This window comes from Acartia tonsa, chromosome 4 (assembly GCF_053477335.1).
Source record: "Acartia tonsa isolate MP-2025a chromosome 4, ASM5347733v1, whole genome shotgun sequence".
Lineage (NCBI taxonomy): Eukaryota > Metazoa > Arthropoda > Copepoda > Calanoida > Acartiidae > Acartia > Acartia tonsa.
The window spans coordinates 54597506-54619402 of NC_137263.1; the positions used below are offsets into that span (position 1 = coordinate 54597506).

Below are 21897 nucleotides of genomic sequence, written 5' to 3' on the forward strand. Positions count from 1 at the left end.
TGTAAACATATGTATGTATGTGTATGTGTGTGTGTCTGTGTGTTTATTATTCAAAAGAAAGTAATATGTATTTTTTAGTATGGCTTCAAAACCGATTGATATCCGCTGGATTTGAACCGGTTCTCAGCTACACTGAAAAGATATGTATAGCAACGTATTACTGACAAGCTTCTACGAACATTAAAATAAAATTAATACCAGTTTTGTTAGCCCAGGACTAACAAAACTGGTTTTAATCTAATAAATTTTCTTTTTAATATCCGAAGAAAGCTGTCTATGATACGATGCGATAAATAACTTTTCTACATATAAAGCTCGAAGTCAATGTGAGATAAAGGTCTTTTCAAAATGAGTCATAACTACCTTTTAAGTCAAGGAGATACCTTTTTGAATGAAGGGTACTGTTAATAGATAATTCACGAAAACCTCTTTATATTATAATATTTATCCTAGTTGCTACGCCTCAAGCCTCTGGGGGGAAGCGTTATATGTTAGGAAAATATTCAAAACAACCCCAAGACATTTATAATGCTTCCTTCAAAAGCACAACGCATTCGGACCCGCAATTTTCGATATGCTTAGCTTCAGACATAACAAATCTTAATACTTCATATATTAGGATATATATACTTTTATATTAATTTTTTGGTATTATTTCAGACAAAATGCCCTGTTTTAGGTATAGTATTTAAATAGACATTTTTTCATTCCTTAACATTTTTAAAAGCGAAGCTTTTCTATAATTAGGGTCGGTCCGTCCGTCCGTCCCTCCGTCCGAGATAGATAGCTTTTATTCGTTAATTTAGGCATGTTAGAATTGTCCTATCGATTTCAAACTTTGCATGATGATTCCTGTAGTAGTTGGGTACGATTTAGAAAGCGTAGCAACTCTATAATCATTACCAGAATGTCCGTACGTCCATTTTAAACATGTTGATTTTTCTACTTTTTTAACAACAAATTTTCAAGTGTTTTAATTATCCGTTTGATCTGATTTTTGGTATATTGATTCCTGGGACAACAAAGAACAATATTATAAGCGAAGCAATCAAGTCCAAAAATGTAAGTATGTCCATAAACATTATCCTGTTTTTAAGCAGTTTATCAACAAATTTACCTACAATTTTGATTCGACATTTATACATTTATGTTCCGATTTTTCAGTTCAGAAACTATACAAGTGTTAATGTCCGTTTGTCCTACCGTTTCAATGCTTCGCTTTTATGGATGTTGTCATCCTTTTTAATTGTAAAATATTTTCCAGTTTGTCTTCGAAACCTATTAATATCCTCTTGATTAGAACCTGTTCTCAGCCATACTGAAAAATGATTCATAGCCTCGTATTATAGACAATTTTCTACGAATATTAATATAAAAATCATTAAATTAATACCTGTTTTGTTCGCCCGGTCCCTCCGGGCTAACAAAACTGGTTTTTATCTTAATTCCTAATTTTAATATCCACGGAAAACTGTCTCAAATAAGATGCGATCAATAACGTTTAGTCACCTTGCCTTAAAGTTTTCTGTTAGCTAGATATAGCAGTTCATTTTATATGTTTACACTTGTAGTATAAATCAAAGCCTTCAAATGATTTCAATAAATTGTCTTAATGTTTTGTTCTTAAAAATCGTAAAATTTGACGGATAATGCATAAGGAAGCCTGCAGGAAATACAGGTTCTAACTGCTGAAAGACTGCCACAAGTAGACTTAATACCCCAAATTTGAAGCCTCCAGCTTTTTTTGACAAAAAAGTTAAAGGTATTTTAAAATGGAAGCTCTTTATAGTTCCCTATAAAAAATAATGTCATACAATACAAATGACCAGTGATAGGCGATTACATACCAATGGCAGGCGAGTATACATTTTAATTAACTAATGGTAGGCCAGTATGACGTCATTTTTACTGCAAAAAACTTCAGTAGTCTTTCAGCAGATGGAGCCATGTATTTATTGCAGGCTTCCTTTAATTAATATTTAACTGGCAAATTTAAAAATCGAAACGCTGGAAAGTATCATATGTGACGTCATTAAAATACGTCTATTATCCATCTCTTTTTTAGGGGTTTCCTTTCCAACTTCTCCTCTCATCCCTTCTATTTAGATGTATTTTTATGACGTCACACATGACACTTTCGAGTTTCCAGCGCTTCTTGAAATTTTTTTTAGTAATTGTTGCTGTTGTGTGAAGCTGGCGACTGGAGGCTTGATGATGGGTATAATGACTCTGTCTATGTCATTATTCTCTATCATACCCATGGCTATCTCTCTAGTAAACAGGTATGACAGAGGAGATATGATGATGGGTATAATGACTCTGTCTATTTCTTTATTCTCTATCTTAAATAGCAGCCGAGAAAAGCATTACTGACTGACTAACAGAGAGATATGAATTATGGAGTAGCTTTGCTACCAAATAAAATTTCTAGTATAGAGATAGATTCTATAATGTTCACGTTCAGTGTTTTTGATGGATCATGTAAATACCTTTCTATAGACACCTTAACCAGGTTTCTATCTTAATCCTAGATGATAAGGCATGAAAAATACAGACCCATCAAAATCGGAAACTTGCGGCTCTGTCCAATTCGACTTCTCCATGTTTGATGGGTCTGTCTTTTTTTCATGCCAAATTGGCTAGGATTGGGTTAGAAATCTGGCTGAGGTGTCTATAGAAAGGTATTTATATGCCTCATGAAAAGCTCTAAACATTAATTTCTAATAAGATATGTAATCTCCTGTTGATAAACTCTCGGCCCTAAAGCTCTACATTTCTAAATATAGCTATTAAGTTTATATAAAATATGCAAACGTATTTTTATTCGTAAAAATTATTGAAAATGATGACAACTTTCTTATATTTTGTCAATAAAAGTGTCAGAAATGGGAGGGCTTGAAGACGTAAATAGAGGCGAATTTAGATAAATTTATTTTAACAGTGGATAATAAAAAATAATATATTATAGGTGGATATTATGACAGGGGAAAAATTGTCGTCAATTTAGGTTGCTAACATGGATATCACTTATTGGTTAGTTTGAAGATCCAGCAGGAGTGAGTAGGGAATGGGGTAAAGGGGGTGGATGTGGGTATCATTAATTTTGCCAGCTATGAGCATTACTTTATCAGAGTACTAGCGGTTGCGTCCCAAGTATCTAGGGATATTAGAAGGGACATGAAAGTGCAGAAAAATAACTTAAAACCTTACAACGACTTTTTTATAAAAATTTAACAGCATAAAACCACCCTGGGACCTATAAGAAGCTTCACTCTAAAGGAGAATCATATCGGTTTAGCGGTTAGCGAGATCCTTCGCTACAGACAAAAAAAGCTTACTACTTTATATAATAGGATATGAAAATCTCGTGCAACATCCAAGTAATAATATATCGATTATTATCATTAATCATTTTTTTTAAAAAGCACCTAAGAAAATATCATTTATCACGGACAGAAAAATCAAATCATTAAGTAGATGGCATATCAAGTGCATCCTAAATAAGTTTGAAATCCAGCCCCACACCCCCTCGTAAAAATCCTGTATACGCCGTGGAAGAGAGTAGAGATGAAGAAAAAAAGTTTTTCTTTTGACAGACTTCCAAAAAAAAATTGACACAAACACAGAAACAATTTTATCTAAATATTTACCATTGCATCACAAAACCTTACTAAAACAAGGATGATAACATCCTTAACCAGCGAATCATAAAAAAATATGGATTAACAAACGGACAGTGTCATGAAGTAATCTATAATACAAAGTAGAACGATGTCTGTCCGTCTGAAGCTTAAGATCTCAGTAACCACTGAACCGATTGGGCTCTACTCTTCAGGGAATATACCTACTGGTCCTGTGATGGTTTTAAGCTATTTTCTTGGGGGGTGGGACACCCCCAACCCCCCCAAAAAATGAAAAATATCCCCCCCCCCCAAAAAAAAAAAAAATTTTTATAATTTTTTTTTAAAAATCTAAAATACGAAAAATTAGGTTGATCAAACCTCCTGGGGCAAAGCCCCTAGAGGCTAGGGGCGAAGCCGCTAGTTATATTTATAAAGTAAGAAAAACAATATTTTTTTGTAGCATGAACGACATACATAAGGATAATTTTGGGGGATGTATATAAATTTGTCGTCCATTGTCTTATCCCTTTAGAATTCTTATGTATATGAGTCGTGATATAAGATTTCTAAAGATATTGCCAAAATGGAAATGGAATATACGTGGATATTATGACAGGGGAATAATTGTCATCAACTTAGGATGCTAACATTGAACACATTTATAGGTCTGTTCATTTATCAGAAGGAGGGGAGGGGATCGGGTAATGGGGGTGCATGAGGGGTACCGTTATATTAGCCCGCTAAGAGTTTTACTTTATTAGAGAACATGAAAATCTGATGCAACATCCAACTATCAATAAATCCATAATTGTAAAGAAAGTATTTTTAGAAAATATTGCAAAAATTTATGCAAGAGATGAGATGTACTCTTAACTTGTAATTTGTAGCAGGGATCTTAAGGGATAAGACAATGGCCGATAAATTGATGTACATCCCAATGATGAAATATACAAAATTACCCATTCTGTAGATTGCAATAAGTGGTTGAAACGTATGAACTCTTAACCTTATGAACCGACCAATCAAAATTGGTGGAGTCTAAAAGGGTCCTGAATGTCCTGCTTGTACTGTCAGATATCTTGAATTTTTACGTGTTCCTTTTTTGACGACTTTTTATACAGTTTTGTACTATGAGAGGTGTACTTGGAATTTATAGTTGGGTGGGGAACACGAATATAATAGTGTGATAACACTTTATGGAGAAATGGGCAAACTTTCTATTAAAAAGTTATGAGCTATTTTTTTAAAGAAAATTTAATAATAATGGGAATACGATATTTAAGAATATCGCATTAATATTGAAAGAGGACAATGAATAGAAAAATTAATATCATTATGAATCTTTTGAAGCGAAGCTTTTCTAAAATTATGGTTACTTTGTCCGCTCTAAGCCCGCAGCGCTCGGCTCCCTAGTCTGCCTAGCCGCAGCGCTCGGCCCTCTTGCCTGCCTAGCTGCAGCACTCTGCCCCCTTGCCTGCCTAGCCGCAGCGCTCGGCCCCCTTGCCTGCCTAGCTAGAAAAAAACGCCGATAATTAATTTAGGCATGCTAGAATTACCCTATGAATTTCAAAATTTGTATTATCATTCTTAATCTTAATGCATTATTTATAGGTCGTAGCAACTCTAAAAAACTCTATATAATCTTTAACAAATGTCTGTATGTCACTTTCAAACATGATTTTTAAAACGTTGATTTTTAGGACGTTTAGGAACAATGTAATAATTAATGCAAATCGATAATCAAGTATAATAATGTTGAAAAAAAGTTTCAGCCTTTTATTTTTTATAGGAGCCGAGAAAATCACGTTTTCCTTAAACTAATACATACAGACAGACGGACATAAGGACAGACGGACATTTTAAATTATAGAGTAGCTTCGCTACTAATAATCAAGTATAAGAATGTTGACAAGAAGTTTCAGCCTTTTATCTTTTATAGGAGCCGAGAAAATCATGTTTCCCCCAAACTAAGACATACGGACAGATGGACAGACGGACATTTCAAATTATAGAGTAGCTTCGCTACTAAGAATGTTAATTCACAATTAACAAAGATGACAACATCCATTATTAGCGAAGCACAGATGTATCCTATTGTATAAAGTAGTAAGCTTTTTTGTCTGTAGCTTCTTATTAGTCCAGGGAAGGTTTTAACTATTTTAACTATTTAAAACAATAACTCTTATAGAGAAGCATATTATACAACAACATGTTGTCAAAATGCTAAGCTTTATAAATTGTACCTGTCATGGGAATCATCATGCAAAGTTTGATATCGATGGGACAATTCTAACATGCTGAAATTAACCAGAAATTAAAAGAGCTAACCATTACGGACGGACCGACCCTAATTTTACAAAACTCTTGACAAAAAGGCGGGGTAGTTTATTGTTTGTTTTTAAAAGCGAGGCTTTTCTATAATTAAAGCCAGTCTGTCCGTCAGTCCGTCCGTAACGGTTAGCTCTTTTTGTTAATTTAGACATGTTAGAATTGTCCTAGCGATTTCAAACTTTGCATGATAATTCCTATAACAGTTAAGTAAAGATTTATGAAGCGTAGCAACTCTATAATCCTTACTAGAAAGTCCGCACGTCCAACCTTTTTAATGTTATTTTTTATATCTTATAATCAATCTTTATATCTGATTTTTAAAAGCGAAGCTTTTCTATAATTAGGGTCAGTCTGTCCGTACGTCCGTCCATAACGGATAGCTTTTTTCGTTAATTTAGGCAAGTTAGAATTGTCCTATTGATTTCAAATTTTGCATGGTGATTCCTTTAGTAGTTAAGTACGATTTAGAAAGCGTAGCAACTCTATAATCATTACCAAAATTTCCGTACGTCCATTTTAAACATAATGATTTTTCTACTTTTTAAAAGCAAAGCTTTTCTATAATTATGGTCGGTTTGTTCGTCCGTAACGGATGGTTTTTTTCGTTAATTTAGGCATGTTAGAATTGACCTATCGATTTTAAATTTTGCATGGTAATTTCTTTAATAGTTAGGTACGATTTAGAAAGCGTAGCAAATCTATTATTATCACAAAAATGTCCGTACGTCCATTTTAAACATAAAGATTTTTTTACTTTTTTAACAACTAATTTTTATGTGGTCTAATCATCCGATTGATCTGATTTTTGGTATATTGATTCCTGGGACAACAAAGTATAATGTAATAAGCAAAGCAACTCTATAATCAAGTCCTAAAAATGTATGTATGTCCTGACATTATTCTGAATCAAGCAGTTTTTCAACAAATTCACTTACAATTTTGCTTTGACTCTTATACATTTATATTATGATTATTCAGTTCTGACACTATACAAGTGTTAATGTCCGTTTGTCCTACTGTTTCAGTGCTTCGCTTTTATGGATGTTGTCATCCTTGTTTAACAACAAATGTTTATGTGATCTAATCATCCGATTGATCTAATTTTTGGTATATTGATTCCTAGGACAACAAAGTATAATATTATAAGCAAAGCAACTCTATAATCAAGTTTTAAATATGTAAATATGTCCATAAACATTATCCTGTATAAAGCAGTTTTTCAACAAATTTACTTACAATTTTGCTCCGACTCTTATACATTTATAATCTAATTATTCAGGTCTGACACTATATAGGTGTTCACGTCCGTTTGTCCTACCGTTTCAGTGCTTCACTTTTATGTATGTTGTCATCCTTGTTTTAATACCGTTTCCTATTACATCTAGGTATAATGTTATAAGCGAAGCATCTCCAAAATCAAGTCCTAAAAATGTAAGTATGTCCTTAAACAGTGTCTGTATTTTAGCAGTTTTGCCTACAATTTTGTTGACAAATATACATTTATATTCTTCTGCTTATTTAGTTCTGACACTCAAGGGTTTATGTTCGTTTGTCCTACTGTTATGGAGCTTCTCTTTTATGGATGTTGTCATAATTGTTTTACTGTAGGTCAGGCATTATGTTATAATACAAAGAATTTCTATTATCAAGCTTTATAATATAAGATAAAATCCTAAAACCTAATTGGACAACAATTAATTTAGGTTAGGTTAGATTTAGTCATATTAGAATAGGTATTTTAAAGAGGTACTAGCTAGGAGCATGGACTTAAGTCAAAATATATCTATTTTTCTCAACAATATTCCTAGTTTTAAAGAGTTCGCTTATCAGGCAGTCTAATTTAATAAGCTTCACATGTTTAAATATGAAATCCTTGTTATAATCGAAGCTTTTCTACAATTAAGATTGCTCCGTCTGTCCATTATTGTTCTATCTATTTCAAACTATGCATGTAGAACAGTGGGAAAAGGAGAAAAGGTGTTTTAATTGAAATGAAAAAATCAACCAAAACATTTTTAATTATTAATTTATTACCTATTCTTTTTCAATTAAACTGTAGGTAATATTGATGAAATAAAATCTTAATTTAGAAAAGCTTAAATTAAAACAATTTTTTTTATAATTTTCCCAACAAGAAATAACGTAAATTTTTCAAAAATAAAGAGATGAAAAAAAGGAAGTATATGATAAAAAAACATTATAAGTTACAAAATTATTTGTTTATTATGATACGGAATTTCGGGTAACTATTATTATGCAATAACATTTTTCATTAAAAATATTAATATGTACTTTATTACCTTTTCATGGGAACAAAGACAAGACTGGGGGCTCTACTTATAGTCAAACAAAAAGGGGGAAATGAACCCACCATTTAATTTGTTATTTAATAGATACATTACTTACAATTTTATGATAAGAAAAGGTAAAATAGATAATTTTGAAAGCGAAGCCATTCTATAATTGGGATCAGTCCCTCCTTACGTCTGTATGTCAGTTTGTACGTTTGTACTTTTGTACGTTACAAGCAGCTCTTATTGTTAATCTAGACATGTTAAAATTTCCTATTAATTTTATTTTTTCAATATCTAAGCGATTTTAGTATTTTTAGATTAAATCTTTAATAGGTTTTTTTTGGCTATTTTTATATTTTTCACATTTCCCGATTGTATCTTTTGTGGTCTGATTTTAAAAACTTCAGTAAATAAGGGTATTAAAATTGAATTTTCCATCATTGTAAGGTATCTGTAGATGACAGGGCAAGTAACTTTTTCTTATTTCACATATTTCTTCATTTCTTGATAATGATAACCCTTTGTTCTTATCATCCTTAACCCTTAAAAGTAAGGCCCCTTGCTGCGCCTATTAGTCGGGGGGGGGGGGGGAGGGGGGGGGGTGCAACGCCCCCCCCCTCTTATTATCTCAGCTCCTATTAGAGCTAGAGAGCTAAGAAAATTTCCAACTAAAAGTGAGTCAAAGTCAATTTCAGCTTCCTTCACCCTTTTATTTAACAATCTTTGTTTTTAGGTCCTTTTTTATTAAACAATTTTAAAAGGCTGCCATTTTCTTAATTTTGAAGCTAGAAAACTATTTTTTTTCTTCAGAAAATGTTATCTTTATGTAAATTTTGTATTACAAATCTCAAAACATAAATTTTGGCGGGCACAGCTGTACTTGGCAGCTGCCAGCTGCCGCAGTCATCAGGTATACTTTGGCAGATCATAATGAAATTTTATTATGTTATTAAATGCCCACCCCCCCCCCCTTCAGTTTTTCATGTGTAAAAGATTGAAAACCATAAATAAGTGACTTAATACATATGGATATAACATATACCAGAGACTTAAACAAAGAATTTACCTTACAAAGATACTAAATACCCTCTTTCAGTAAATCCCTATATGAATTATAAGTATAATTAAGATAAACATTTTCTTAAATATTTGCTTTTCTACCTTAAAAATAAAAAAAATACTTTGACTGACTTATAGTCTAAATTCATTATTAAACAGTGGCCTTGCATAATTCTTTTTAGGACTCTAGCTCTGAAAAGAGCTGAAATAAAAGCAAGGGTGTTCATGCCACCCCCCCCCCCCCTCCCTTCCTACAGATTAGGGTCTGAAAAGGGGCCCGACTGTTAACCCTTAACTTATAAGTATGACTCTTATAAGTAGGGGTATGACACATATCTGATAGTTAAAACTTTTTGAATATCTCCATCCTGGCGGGAACAGGATGCCAGCAAACCTGGAAATTTCATCCAGGTAAAAAGCAAATATATTTTTGTGACTTAAACAAAGCATTTTATCTTACCAAAATACTGAAATATCCTCTAGTGATACATCCTCAGATGAAATACAGGTGTTCAAGTCAATTTCAGGTTTCAGGTATGATCCTTCAGGTCCTGATCCTCCAGGTCTCCAGAAATCTTTAAAAGACTCCTGTGACCGCAATTTTTGACTTAGAGACTTCAAATTGCTTTTCTTACATGTCTACATAATGTATTAAAATTTTATAAAGATCCGCCAACATTTTCCGCCGACTGCGGCGGCTTGCAGCTACCAAGTACAGCTGCGGCCGCTAGAATTTATGTTTTGATATTTCTAATATAAAATTTACTTAAAGATAAACATTTTCTGCAAAAAAATTGTTCTTCTTGCTACAAAAATAAAAAAATTACAGCTGTTTGAAATTTTTAAGTAGAAAAGGACTTAAAAACAAAGGTTGGTTAATAAAAGGGTGAAGGAAGCGAAAATTGACTTTGATTCACTTGAGGTCAGAAATTCATTATCAAACAGGGGACCTGCAGATTTTTTTTTTAGCCCTCTAGCTCTAATAGGAAATGAGATAATAGAGGGTAGCGTTGAACGCAACCCCAACCCCAATCATAAAATCATAAAAAATGTTGTCAAAAAGAAAAAATTTGCATTTTATAATGAACGTCTGGAATTTCTGGTTGACTTTTTATATCGTACAGGCACCCTACTACTACGTTGGAAATCAATAAGACAACTCTAAAATTCCTAATGACAATAAAAGCTATCCGTTATGAACAGATCAACCAACGGACCATTTATAAGCTTTTTTTATTTACACAAGTATCATAAAAAATGTTATTAAAAAGTGTTCATGGACGCAAGGATTTTTTATTAACAATAAGCGATAATTGTTACCAACAGAAAGGCGGACCAACCTCAACTATACAAAAGCTAAACTTTTAGTGATTATAGAAAAGCTTTCTTTAAAAAAAAGTTGATTAATTTAATTCATTAAAAATGTCGCACATTACTGAGTTTGCGTTTTTTGAGATAGACCAAATTACATTCAGGACCCTTTTAGACTCCACCTCAAAATTCACTAAAAATTCACTTAATAAATTGTGGGTGTTTTTGCTAAAAATTACATTTTGACGTTTTTTGTTGTTGTAATTATTCGCATAAATATAGAAATATACAAGCAAAGAGAATGAAGAAACTATAAATTCAATAAATATATTGACACAGTGTGGTTTAAATTGTAATTTTGATTTTATCCAATTACAAATATGTTGACTAAAATGGGATGTAATTTCTAGCTTGTTCTATCTCCAAAAATTTGCTTGCGGTTGAATATAAAAATGCATATATTAATTCCTAAATCTTACACCAGATTTCCATGTTCTCTAATAGAATGAAACACGCAGCGGACTAAAATAACAATTTCCCCCTTCTTCTTCTTTTACCCCCTCCCCTCCCCTGCCACCTGGATGAACGAACTAAACAATAAATGAGTTCCATGTTAGCAAGCTAAATTGATGACAATTTCCCCCCTGTTACAGTATTCACATATATTCTACAGGGTCATTCAAGAGAAATGATTTTTTTTAAAACTTAATTATGCATAGAAAATAAAACAATTATGTAAAATCCTTTATATATTTGGAAAACATATTATGAGACATTTATGTTTCAAATATTTGAAAATGATTATTTCAACAAATCATGTCCTAAAAACCGGTTTTTCCAAAGGCCTTTTTTTCGAAGATTTATTGATTTAAAGGTTGTAAAAAAATGTGCACCTTTTTAAAATTCAAATTGCTTGGCTTGTGTTAATAGTAGAAAAATGTTATGCATATCGTTAGAATCGTCATAAGCTCTATTTTTCTAACATATGAAAACCTTTCCAGTGCTACGCATGGTATAGGAGCTACGAGGTAAAATGTTCCAATTTCTTTAAACTTTTCAACCTTTTTCTCAAATTTTTCAACGTAGCTCCTAAACTATAAAAAGCACAAAAACGGGTCTTATATTTTCAAAAATTAGAGCTTATGACGATTCCAACGATATGCGCAACATTTTTCTACTATTAACACAAGCCAAGCAATTTGAATTTAAAAAATTTGTGTATTTTTGCACACCCTTTAAATCAATAAATCTTCGAAAAAAAGGCCTTTGGAAAAACCAGTTTTTAGGATATAATTTGTTGAAATAATCATTTTGAAATATTTGAAACATAAATGTCTCATAATAGGTTTTCCAAATATATAAAGGATTTTACATAATTGTTTTATTTTCTATGCATAATTAAGTTTTTTTTTAAATCATTTCTCTTGAATGACCCTGTACATCCATTGAAATAAAATGATTTTGTAATTGTTTTAGGAATTTCCTTGCCAAAGTAACTGTGCATATGCTCAACAGATATGGTCGTGGCGCTCAGAATTCTACAAACCCATTCGTGTAAGTTTTTTTAGATATGTTTTTCCAGTATGGCTTAGAAACTGAGCAACATCCGTTGGATTAGAAACGGTTCTAAGCCATTCTGAAAAGTTATGTATAGCATCGTATTTCAGAAATTTCCCACGAATATTAGAATAACAATCACAAAATAATACTACATTGCAACAACTAGAATTAATATAGACAAAATATATTATTCAACTGAACGAGTGTAGAAGATAATAGTTATCATTTATAAAAAAAAGATCAAAATGGACAGGCGAAAACGTATGAGGCAAAATAGTTAAAAGAGCCTTAAAGAATCTCTATCATAAAAAGAACGTATCCTAACTTTTGTGATTTTTTTAACCCATTCGGGATGAGCTCCCAAAGTTCAACGTTTTGAATCAACGGGCTTCAACAAAATAGATTTTTTTCAATAATTACTCAACAAAATTCATAAAGTAAGGTGTCAAATTAAAGATCTTACTTATTTTGTTTATAATGATAATTTTCTTCTTTTTTTGCGTTTTAAAAACTTAAATTACTTCAAAAATAAGACGTCTACAAAAACACGATTGCATATCTTAATTCTATGGATCATTTTACATGTACTACTTACTAAAAACACCGACTAGCTATTTTTTTTTGAAAATCACAAAAGTTAGTTCTTTAGATGTTTGTTAAATTTTAGTGACCAAGATTTCTGGAGCACAGTGACCTCTCTGGCCGGAGATGAAGAAAAAGCTGCTGTCCTTCCAGATGACGATGATCCACAGGTAAACTTTCTCACGCTAGCCTTTAGTTTCCCATGTTAGCTTCTAGTTTCCCATGATAGCTTTTAGTTTCCCAAGCTAGCTTTTAGTTTCCCACGCTGGCTTTAAGTTTCCCAGGCTAGCTTTTAGTTTCCCTCGCTATCTTTTAGTTTCCCACGATAGCTTTTAGTTTCCCACGCTGGCTTTTAGTTTCATATGCTAGCTTTTAGTTTCCAATGCTAGCTTTTAGTTTCTCACGCTATCTTTTAGTTTTCCACGATAGCTTTAAGTTTCCCAGGCTAGCTTTAAGTTTCCCACGCTAGCTTTATGTTTCCCACGATAGCTTTCAGTTTAGTTTCCAACCCAACATAGTTTCCAATGCTAGCTTTTAGTTTCCCACGCTAGCTTTTAGTTTCCCACGCTAGCTTTTAGTTTCCTACTTTGGCGCTTAGTGTCCCACGATAGCTTTAAGTTTCCCACGATAGCTTTTAGTTTTTAATTTTCTTATGGTGAATAAGAACCTCAAACATTTTAGCATTTTCGAGTCTTTTAATTTAACGTAGTTTGCTATAAAGTAAATCTAACCAATAATATGTATCCTTAACTTATGTCTGTGTAGAATCTCGCTAACCACTGAACCGATATGGTTTTTTCTCCTTTACAGTAAAGCTTCTTTTATGTCCAGGAAATGTTAAAACATTTTGCGGAAGATCTCTCGACCCTCCCATGCAAGATAAATACCTAGAAAAATATACCTTATCTTAAAAATTCAAATTAAAGGGTAGGTTTAATAGAAAATATTCGCTTGAAAAAGGCATTAAAAATCTCCAAAAATATGAAATATGATTTTGTAATTGTAATTGTGATTGCATGTTTGAAATCTTTATTCCTGCGTCACATCAAAGTTAAATTTAAAGTATTTTCCTTACCTAGAGTGAAAAAAATCCTCCTATAAGTAAAAGTTTTGCTAAAACATACAATTATATCTTGGAATATTATTATTTTTACAATAAAGTAACAGGATCTATATGTGTGTGTCTGTACCAAAAGATCTCTGTACCCGCTGAACCGATGCAGTTCTCCTTTACAGTGTAGCTTCTCATCTGTCCTGGGAAGGTTTATAGCTATATGGTGGGGGGTACCTCCTCCCTCCCAAGAGAAATCGCTAGTTGTATAATGTAATAAGGTTTCTTGCCTGTCCGTTAAAATCTTGCTAACCACTGAACCGAACCGAATCTGATTTGAATTTTTTTAAATCAAAATTTTATTGATCCCAAAGTCCCCGCCTTATTTTGTCAGGGGGGTGTACACCACCCTGACAATATAATTGTGTACATATTTGATTATAAGGACATATAGTTCTTTTTTATCATGTACAGAGACTTTGTAGGGATGTAAATATATATTATTTATTATAAATGAACTGATAAGTACATATTAAAATTCTAGAAATCATTTGAAAAATTCTGCATTATTTTCAATATTAAATGTCAACCATAGACTTTTCTAAATTTTTTTTACTTTCATAAATATGCAATTTTAGTAGCGAAGCTACTCTTTAATTCAGTATGTATGTACGTCCGTCAGTTTGGCAGTCCGTAACGCTATGTGGGAAATGAGATTTACTCAGCTGCTATTAAAGCTAGACCTCTGAATTTTCTTGACAAAATACCCAGCCATAATAGAAAAATAATTCTTATTTTTTCTCTTTTTTAGGTTGAACGTCTGCGCGATGCCATGCTTGTTTTCTTTATTGTTTGTATTATTCTCCTGGTCCTCTACTTCCTCACCTCTATCATGCTCATGTATGGTAGTATCAAAGGTATCAATATTGTTTGTATTATTCTTCTAGTTCTCTACTTCCTCACCTCTATCATGCTCATGTATGGTAGTATCAAAGGTATTAATATTGTTTGTATTATTCTCCTAATTCTCTACTTCCTCACCTCTATCATGCTCATGTATGGTAGTATCAAAGGTATCAATATTGTTTGTATTATTCTTCTAGTTCTGTACTTCCTCACCTCTATCATGCTCATGTATGGTAGTATCAAAGGTATTAATATTGTTAGTATTATTCTCCTAGTTCTCTACTTCCTCACCTCTATCATGCTCATGTATGATAGTATCAAAGGTATCAAAATGTGTATTAATTGAATCGATATATAATTACTTGGATGCTGCAATCAGATTTTCATGCAGTCCTATAAATTGATACTTACAGCTGGCTAAAATAATGATATTCCCTATCCAACCCATTAACCCCATCCCCTTCCCTTCTACTGGATGTATGAACCGACCAAAAATGAGGTTCTTGTAAGCAACTTATATTGACGACAAATGTTTCTCTGTAAATATATATCCACGTATACAATATCCATTGTTTATTGCGTGTTTCCTTGAATACGGATAAGATACGGCGGTTTTCCTCAAATCTCATCATATTGACCACAAACTATTTTGGTGCTTATTTTTGGTTAGGATAGGTTAAGTTAAGTTTAGAAAATCGTCGCAGTTACTTTAGAAAATATAAAAGTTTGATTTTAATTCTAATTTTATTTTCAGCTAAGCGTTGGTTGTTGCTGCCCTGGCTCGTGGCTACTCTTGTATTCATCATTGCCTACATTGTTGGTATGGTCCTCTCAACTGTTCTCTTCGGTGTCTCAATTATCTCACTTATCTTCCTTATCATTGCTATTACAGAGGTTAGTTTATTTATTATTTACTAGCGACTGCGCTGTCATATGTTAGGAGTTAGTAAGGTTTTTTTTCTTGTGAGGGGGGCTGTGGTACCATTCCCCAAATAGCATCAAACCTGCCCCGGACCTATGAGAAGCTACACTGTAAGGGGAACCATATCGGCTCGGCGGTTAATGAAATCCTTCGGTAGAGACAGACAAACATTATCCTATTATTTTATTATAATTATTTTCAAATATCTATGTATAGCTAGCGGCTACGCTACTAGAGGCCTGTCAGGGCATCGTGGGAAGTGGTAAAGTCGACCCATTCTAAAATTAGGTTTTACACGGAAAGAGAAAAAAAGGAAGACTATAAAATAAAGGAAGATTTATTTTGGGAGGGTGGAGGTAACATTTCAAAAATAATAAAAAAATCTGCCACAAAGTTTTTATTTCTTAATACATTTTTTTTAATTTCAGAGTATCATAGCCTTCTACTTGTGGTTGTGTGTTGTTAGCCTGTTCCAATATTTCTCACAGGGCTATGGAGATGGAGCTGAACAGGTAATATTTTATACTATACCTTGGTATGTGTGGTTAGCCTGGTCCAGTATTTCTCATAGGTTTATGGAGATGGAGCTGAACAGGTAATATTTTATATTATACCTGGGTTATGTGTGGTTAGCCTGTTCCAGTATTTCTCACAGGGCTATGGAGATGAAGCTGAACAGGTAATATTTTATACTTTACCTGGGTTATATGTGTGGTTAGCCTGGTCCAGTATTTCTCACAGGGTTATTTAGATGGAGCTAAACAGGTAATATTTATATCATACTTGGGTTATGTGTGGTTAGACTGGTCCAGTATTTCTCACAGGATTGTGTGTGGTTAGTCTGGTCCAGTATTTCTCACAGGGTTATGTGTGGTTAGCCTGGCCCAGTATTTCTTACAGGGTTATGTGTGGTTAGACTGATCCAGTATTTCTCACAGGGCTATGGAGATGGAGCTGAACAGGTATGATTTTATATTATACCTGGGTTATGTGTTGTTAGACTAGTCCAGTATTTCTCACAGGGTTATGTGTGATTAGCCTGGTCCAGTATTTCTCACAGGGTTATGTGTTGTTAGCCTGGTCCAGTGTTTCTCACAGGTTTATGTGTGGTTAGCCTGGTTCAGTATTTCTCACAGGGCTATGGAGATGGAGCAGAACAGGTAACATAATATATATTATACCTGGGTTATGTGTGGTTAGCCTGGTCCAGTATTTCTCACAGGGATATGGAGATGGAGCTGAACAGGTAATATTTATCATACTTGGGTTATGTGTGGTTAGACTGGTCCAGTATTTCTCATTGAGTTATGTGTGGTTAGCCTGGTGCAGTATTTCTCACAGGGTTGTGTGTGGTTAGACTGGTCCAGTATTTCTCACAGGGTTATGTGTGGTTAGACTGGTCCAGTATTTTTCACAGGATTATGTGTGGTTATCCTGTTCCATTATTTCTCACAGTTCATGTGTGGTTAGCCTGGTCCAGTATTTCTCACAGGGTTATGTGTGGTTAGACTGGTCCAGTATGTCTCACATATTTGTATGTGGTTAGACTGGTCCAGTATTTCTGACAGGATTATGTGTGGTTAGACTAGTCCAGTTTTCAGCAAAAATATAGTTAGACTGGTCAAGTATTATCACATTGTTTTGTATGGCTAGCCTGGTCCATTATTTCTAATACAGCTATTTCTTATTTTTCACTAAATCTATTATTGTTATTTTTTTAGATTTTGGAGCTTGGATCAAGAAAGGGGGGAAAATACAAGGGACTGCCTCAGCATGAACGATAAACAAATCACTCACATCATACCAAAGATATTAAAAAATCAATAAAAGGGATAATAATTTAAACTAAGCAGGGGTATGTCAATTGCTTTCCAATTGAAAAATTACTGTCTCAGTAAGCAAATAATATTTAGCTTAACTCATTCAAAATTTTGTACATTATACTTCAAATTTTATTCTTTTTTTCTTGGAATCCCTAATTTTAAAGAATACTCATCATTATTTAACTCCATGTAAATTTTAATTTAACTTAAAATAATTAATAGACTATCATCAAGCTTAAACATCCAAAAATACTCATACAGATTCAGAAGCTTGCCAATAATCATTTCAGAAAATATTTTTTTCAATATTAAAAAAAACAACGCCTAAAAATGTAATATTTTTCAGAAATCTCAAAGTTTTTCACTTGATTTTCATTTTTGTGGTGTTAGTTTTATCCGCCACTTAATCATTGGACCTGGTGTAGGTCATGGTAAAATGTAGCTGGAAAAGATCTTTTTCTTCAATAAATTAAGAACTTTGAAGGCTTCAAGCTGTCAAACATATGAACGTACATGTTATCACATCGGTACAAAAATGTATGATAAAAATAGCCAAGATCTCTAAAGGCATATAGAGCGAGTGGCTAAAGAAAGCACGCAGAAAATAGGTATTTTTCGCCCATTTACATTTGCTGCGAGATATGTATATTTTGGATAATTCCAGATCATTTAAAGGCTTTTTTGGGGGCCGGTGAAAAAGATGTGCTTCTAGAAGGTTAAGTAACCGCTGGCAACTAGCAGTTTGACCGCTAGCATCCTTTATTTTTCACATTTTCTAGAAATGATCGATTCCAGGAACATTTAACCGTAAACTGCAACTGATCCTGAACACATGTTCTTTAACATAACATAATTTTGTATATATTGTTAAATGTTTCATTACTAACTTATTTATTTAATTGCACTAGAATGTTAAAATTTGAAATAAAAAACTAATTTTGAACTAATTAGTAATAAAGATATTTGTTATAAATTGTTTTATGAGTATTTTATTGTTTCAAATTCGGTTCGTTCACAAAGATGATGCATTACATTAAGTAAAAAAAGGACCAAAAACAAAGGTTGTTGAATTAAAGTGTAAAGGAAGCAAAATGTGGCTTTGACTGACTTATAGTCGGAAATTCTTTATAAAACAGGAGACACACAGAATTGTTAAGCCCTCTAGCTCTAATATGGGCCGAGAAAATAAGCCCCTCCCCGCCCCTCGACCGATTATGGTCCGGAAATTGGCCCGACTTTGCAAAAGAATTCCTCAAATTGTTGTATAAAAATATGCTCTAAAATAAGCAAGATACTAAAAGTTTAAAGAATAGTTATTTCTCGCATCGTATTATAAACGGCTTTCCGCGGATATAGAAAGTACAATTATGAGATTAAAACTAGTTTTTTAGCCCCGAGGTGCCGAAGGCACGGGCTAAAAAAACTGGTTTTATTCTTATGGTTGTACATTTTTATATTCGTAGAAAGCTGGATATAATACGATGCTAGACATAGTTTTTTCGTATGGATGAGAACCGGTTCCTATCCACCGGATTCGAATGAATACGAGAAAATATTTTACTTGTATAAAAATAAAAATGGTCCTTCTGGCAGAAAAGGGGAGGGGGTGAGATGAGATATTACTGCAGTACTACATTTATAAATTCAATACAGTATAGTACAATTTTATACTTTACTCGTATCATTGAAAATAAATCTAGAATGCCAACAATACTGCTTTAAACCTGCCCTGTTAATAAAAATTCTCAATGGTTATTGCACAATGCTCTACAAATTGTCGTTTTGATTGTTAACCAGTCGCAATGTTTAAAATTGCTAATTCCGGCTTAGCTGAGAAAAGTCTGAATATGGTTCCAAGCTATGGTTTACATCTGCGCGCCAGTCGAATGTAAGCCTCAGGGAAATCAACCATTACAATTTTAAAAACCAGCTGGAAGTCGAAACTTGAATCAAATATGGCAATGCCTCTATTGAAAATATTTTATAATCTTTGTATGCATGTATAAAAATTATAGTCTGCTTTAAAACGGGATCTTAAGGGATAAGACAATGGACGATAAACTGATGCACGGACCCATTGATGATAAACAAAATTACCATTACTGAAAATTTAATAGACTGGAACAAACCTGTCAAAATTCAATAAAGTTCTGAAAGGTTTAGAGCCAACGAATACGAAAACTTGGTTGTAAAACTTTGGGTACCAGTGTAATTTACAGTCCAATGTCCCCTCCCTCCCTGGCTTTAAGTCAAATATACAGAGATAGGACAAAGAGATACATTTTTTATCTTACCTTATTTTTACGTGTAACACTTTTTGCCGCATTTAGATATCAGAAAAAGGAGGGTGAATCCTTATACTAAAGTAACAGGATGTTTGTCTGTGTGTCTGTGTCTGGGTAGATTCTCATATGTCCTGGGAAGGTTTTTAACTATTTTGGGAGAGGGTACTACCACCCTCCCAAAAGAAATGACAAAAAAATTGAAAATTTTCTTAAAATCTGGGAGACTTCAACGTCAAATAAGGTGGTATCGTACATAAAAAATTAACTTTAACAAACAAAAACATTTAAAGTGCCACTAGAGGCCTCTAGGGGCGTAGCCGCTAGTTAATATAAAAGTAACAGGAGGTATGTCAGTGTGTACCAAAGGAACTCTCTAACAGCTGATATGGTTCTCCTTTACAATATCGGTTCTCTTAGGTCCTGGGAAGTTTTGTAACTAATTTTGGAGATTTTTTTATTTTAGGGGGGGGGGGGGTAATCCCCACTTTACCCCCCCCCCCCCCTCTTGGACGTCTATCTAAAATCTAATTTTAATCTTATATTTTATTTTCATAACCGCGGAAAGCTGTCTATAATACGGTGCGATTTTGAAACTAAATTTCAAGCATAAAAAATAGAAGAAAATACATAAATTACATATTATATTCTCTCAACAAGATATGAAAGTATGAAATATTTATACTTAAAATGGTAGTATTGTCCAGGACTCAGCAGCCGCGCCTCAGCCGCGTGGATACCTCAGTGAAATGGTTCTCTTATAACTTTAAAATTCAACTGGACGTCTAAACGAAATATAAATTGGAAGTACATTTTTTATGTGTTTAAATTAACGAAAGAGTTATACGTTAAGGGCGGACGGACCGACCCTAGTTAAAGAAAAGCTAATTAGGTCTTTTATAGCAACGCCTTTCAAAATAAGTTTTAGTACTAAAATGTTTTGCACCTATTTTGATAATATTTTAAAAGTTTTACTACCAATGAACAAATAAGTCCTTGTTATTTGTTAAACAATTATGTAAAATGATTTAGTTGTTATTCTTATGTAAAATTTACACTTTGATTTTCTTTGGCTTCCCTATCATACAAAGGTCGAACACTATACATAGAGTTTAAGTTTTAAAATAAAAAAGGTAAAATTTTCATAATTGAAAGGTAAAAAGTTTTGAACCTTATTGCAGGAAAAATGTGTTTTTTTTCCAGTGACATTCAGCTGCTAATTTTCTGGAAAAAATAATAACTTGCATATTATTTTTAAAAGGGATTAAAAAAATTTTAGGTAAAAAAATTTTGCTGCTACTTATTTATACAGCTGTTAAGAGATTAAAAAAGTTTTCCGTTGGGTTTTAAATGTTTTGTTGAGTTCAAAGTGCACCTAAATGATAAAAATTGAAGGTGAAATATCAATAATATACTTTTACTAGCTAATTTATAGACTGACTAAAATATTTCAATACCCATAGCCCAAAATAAATGGAATAAGTACTGACTCTTACGGGGCTCTCTGACCAATTGCTTTACCTAACCTAAACAAAACTCCACACCAAGAACAATTTTTAAAAAAATATACAACATGTGGTAAATCGCCATTTAAAATTTACGGTGACAGACAGATGCACGGATAAACCTCTTGGAGACAATTGCTTTGAGGGATCTTTAGGGATAAGACAATGGCCAATAAATTGCTATTCATCACCAATGATGTTGAAAAATTACCTCTTCTGTAGATTAAAATAATTAAATGTTGACACCAGGGGCGTCCAAGCTTTTTATTTTGGGGGAGTAAAATAGCGCGCGAAGCGCGCCGCAAATTTTTTTTACCCCCCCCCCACAATTTTTACCCCTGGGGAAAAATTTGCTTGGGGGGGTAATTACCCCCCCTGAAATCTGTTGGCAGGGGTAAATTTAGTTTACCCCCCCCCCCAAATTTTACCCCCGGGGACGCCTGTGGTTGACACTGCTGGTTTGAAACTAATCAATTAAGCTAGATTTAAGTCACCAAGGTTTTTGAGACTACGAAAAGGTACTTACTACTTAGGTACCCGTTTGATAAACATTCCAATGTCCCCTCCATCTCTTACTGTTGTATATGTTCATCTTTTAAAAACGATTTAAAAATAGATTTTCAAAACAAAAAAAAAGCAATATCGTAT

At 33.2% G+C, this 21897-nt stretch overlaps 1 protein-coding gene across 1 annotated transcript; it reads left to right on the forward strand.

Moving 5' to 3' along the window:
• Nucleotides 1–664: 664 nt before the first annotated feature.
• On the forward strand, nucleotides 665–18438 carry LOC145317808 (uncharacterized). The gene is made up of 8 exons (XM_080159075.1): nucleotides 665–679; nucleotides 2172–2282; nucleotides 12095–12172; nucleotides 12846–12930; nucleotides 14623–14728; nucleotides 15472–15611; nucleotides 16068–16151; nucleotides 17361–18438. The coding sequence occupies exons 1-8, from the start codon at nucleotides 666–668 to the stop codon at nucleotides 17421–17423; spliced, it is 681 nt and encodes a 226-aa protein (XP_080015201.1). The 5' UTR covers nucleotide 665; the 3' UTR covers nucleotides 17424–18438.
• The last annotated feature ends 3459 nt before the right edge of the window (nucleotides 18439–21897 follow it).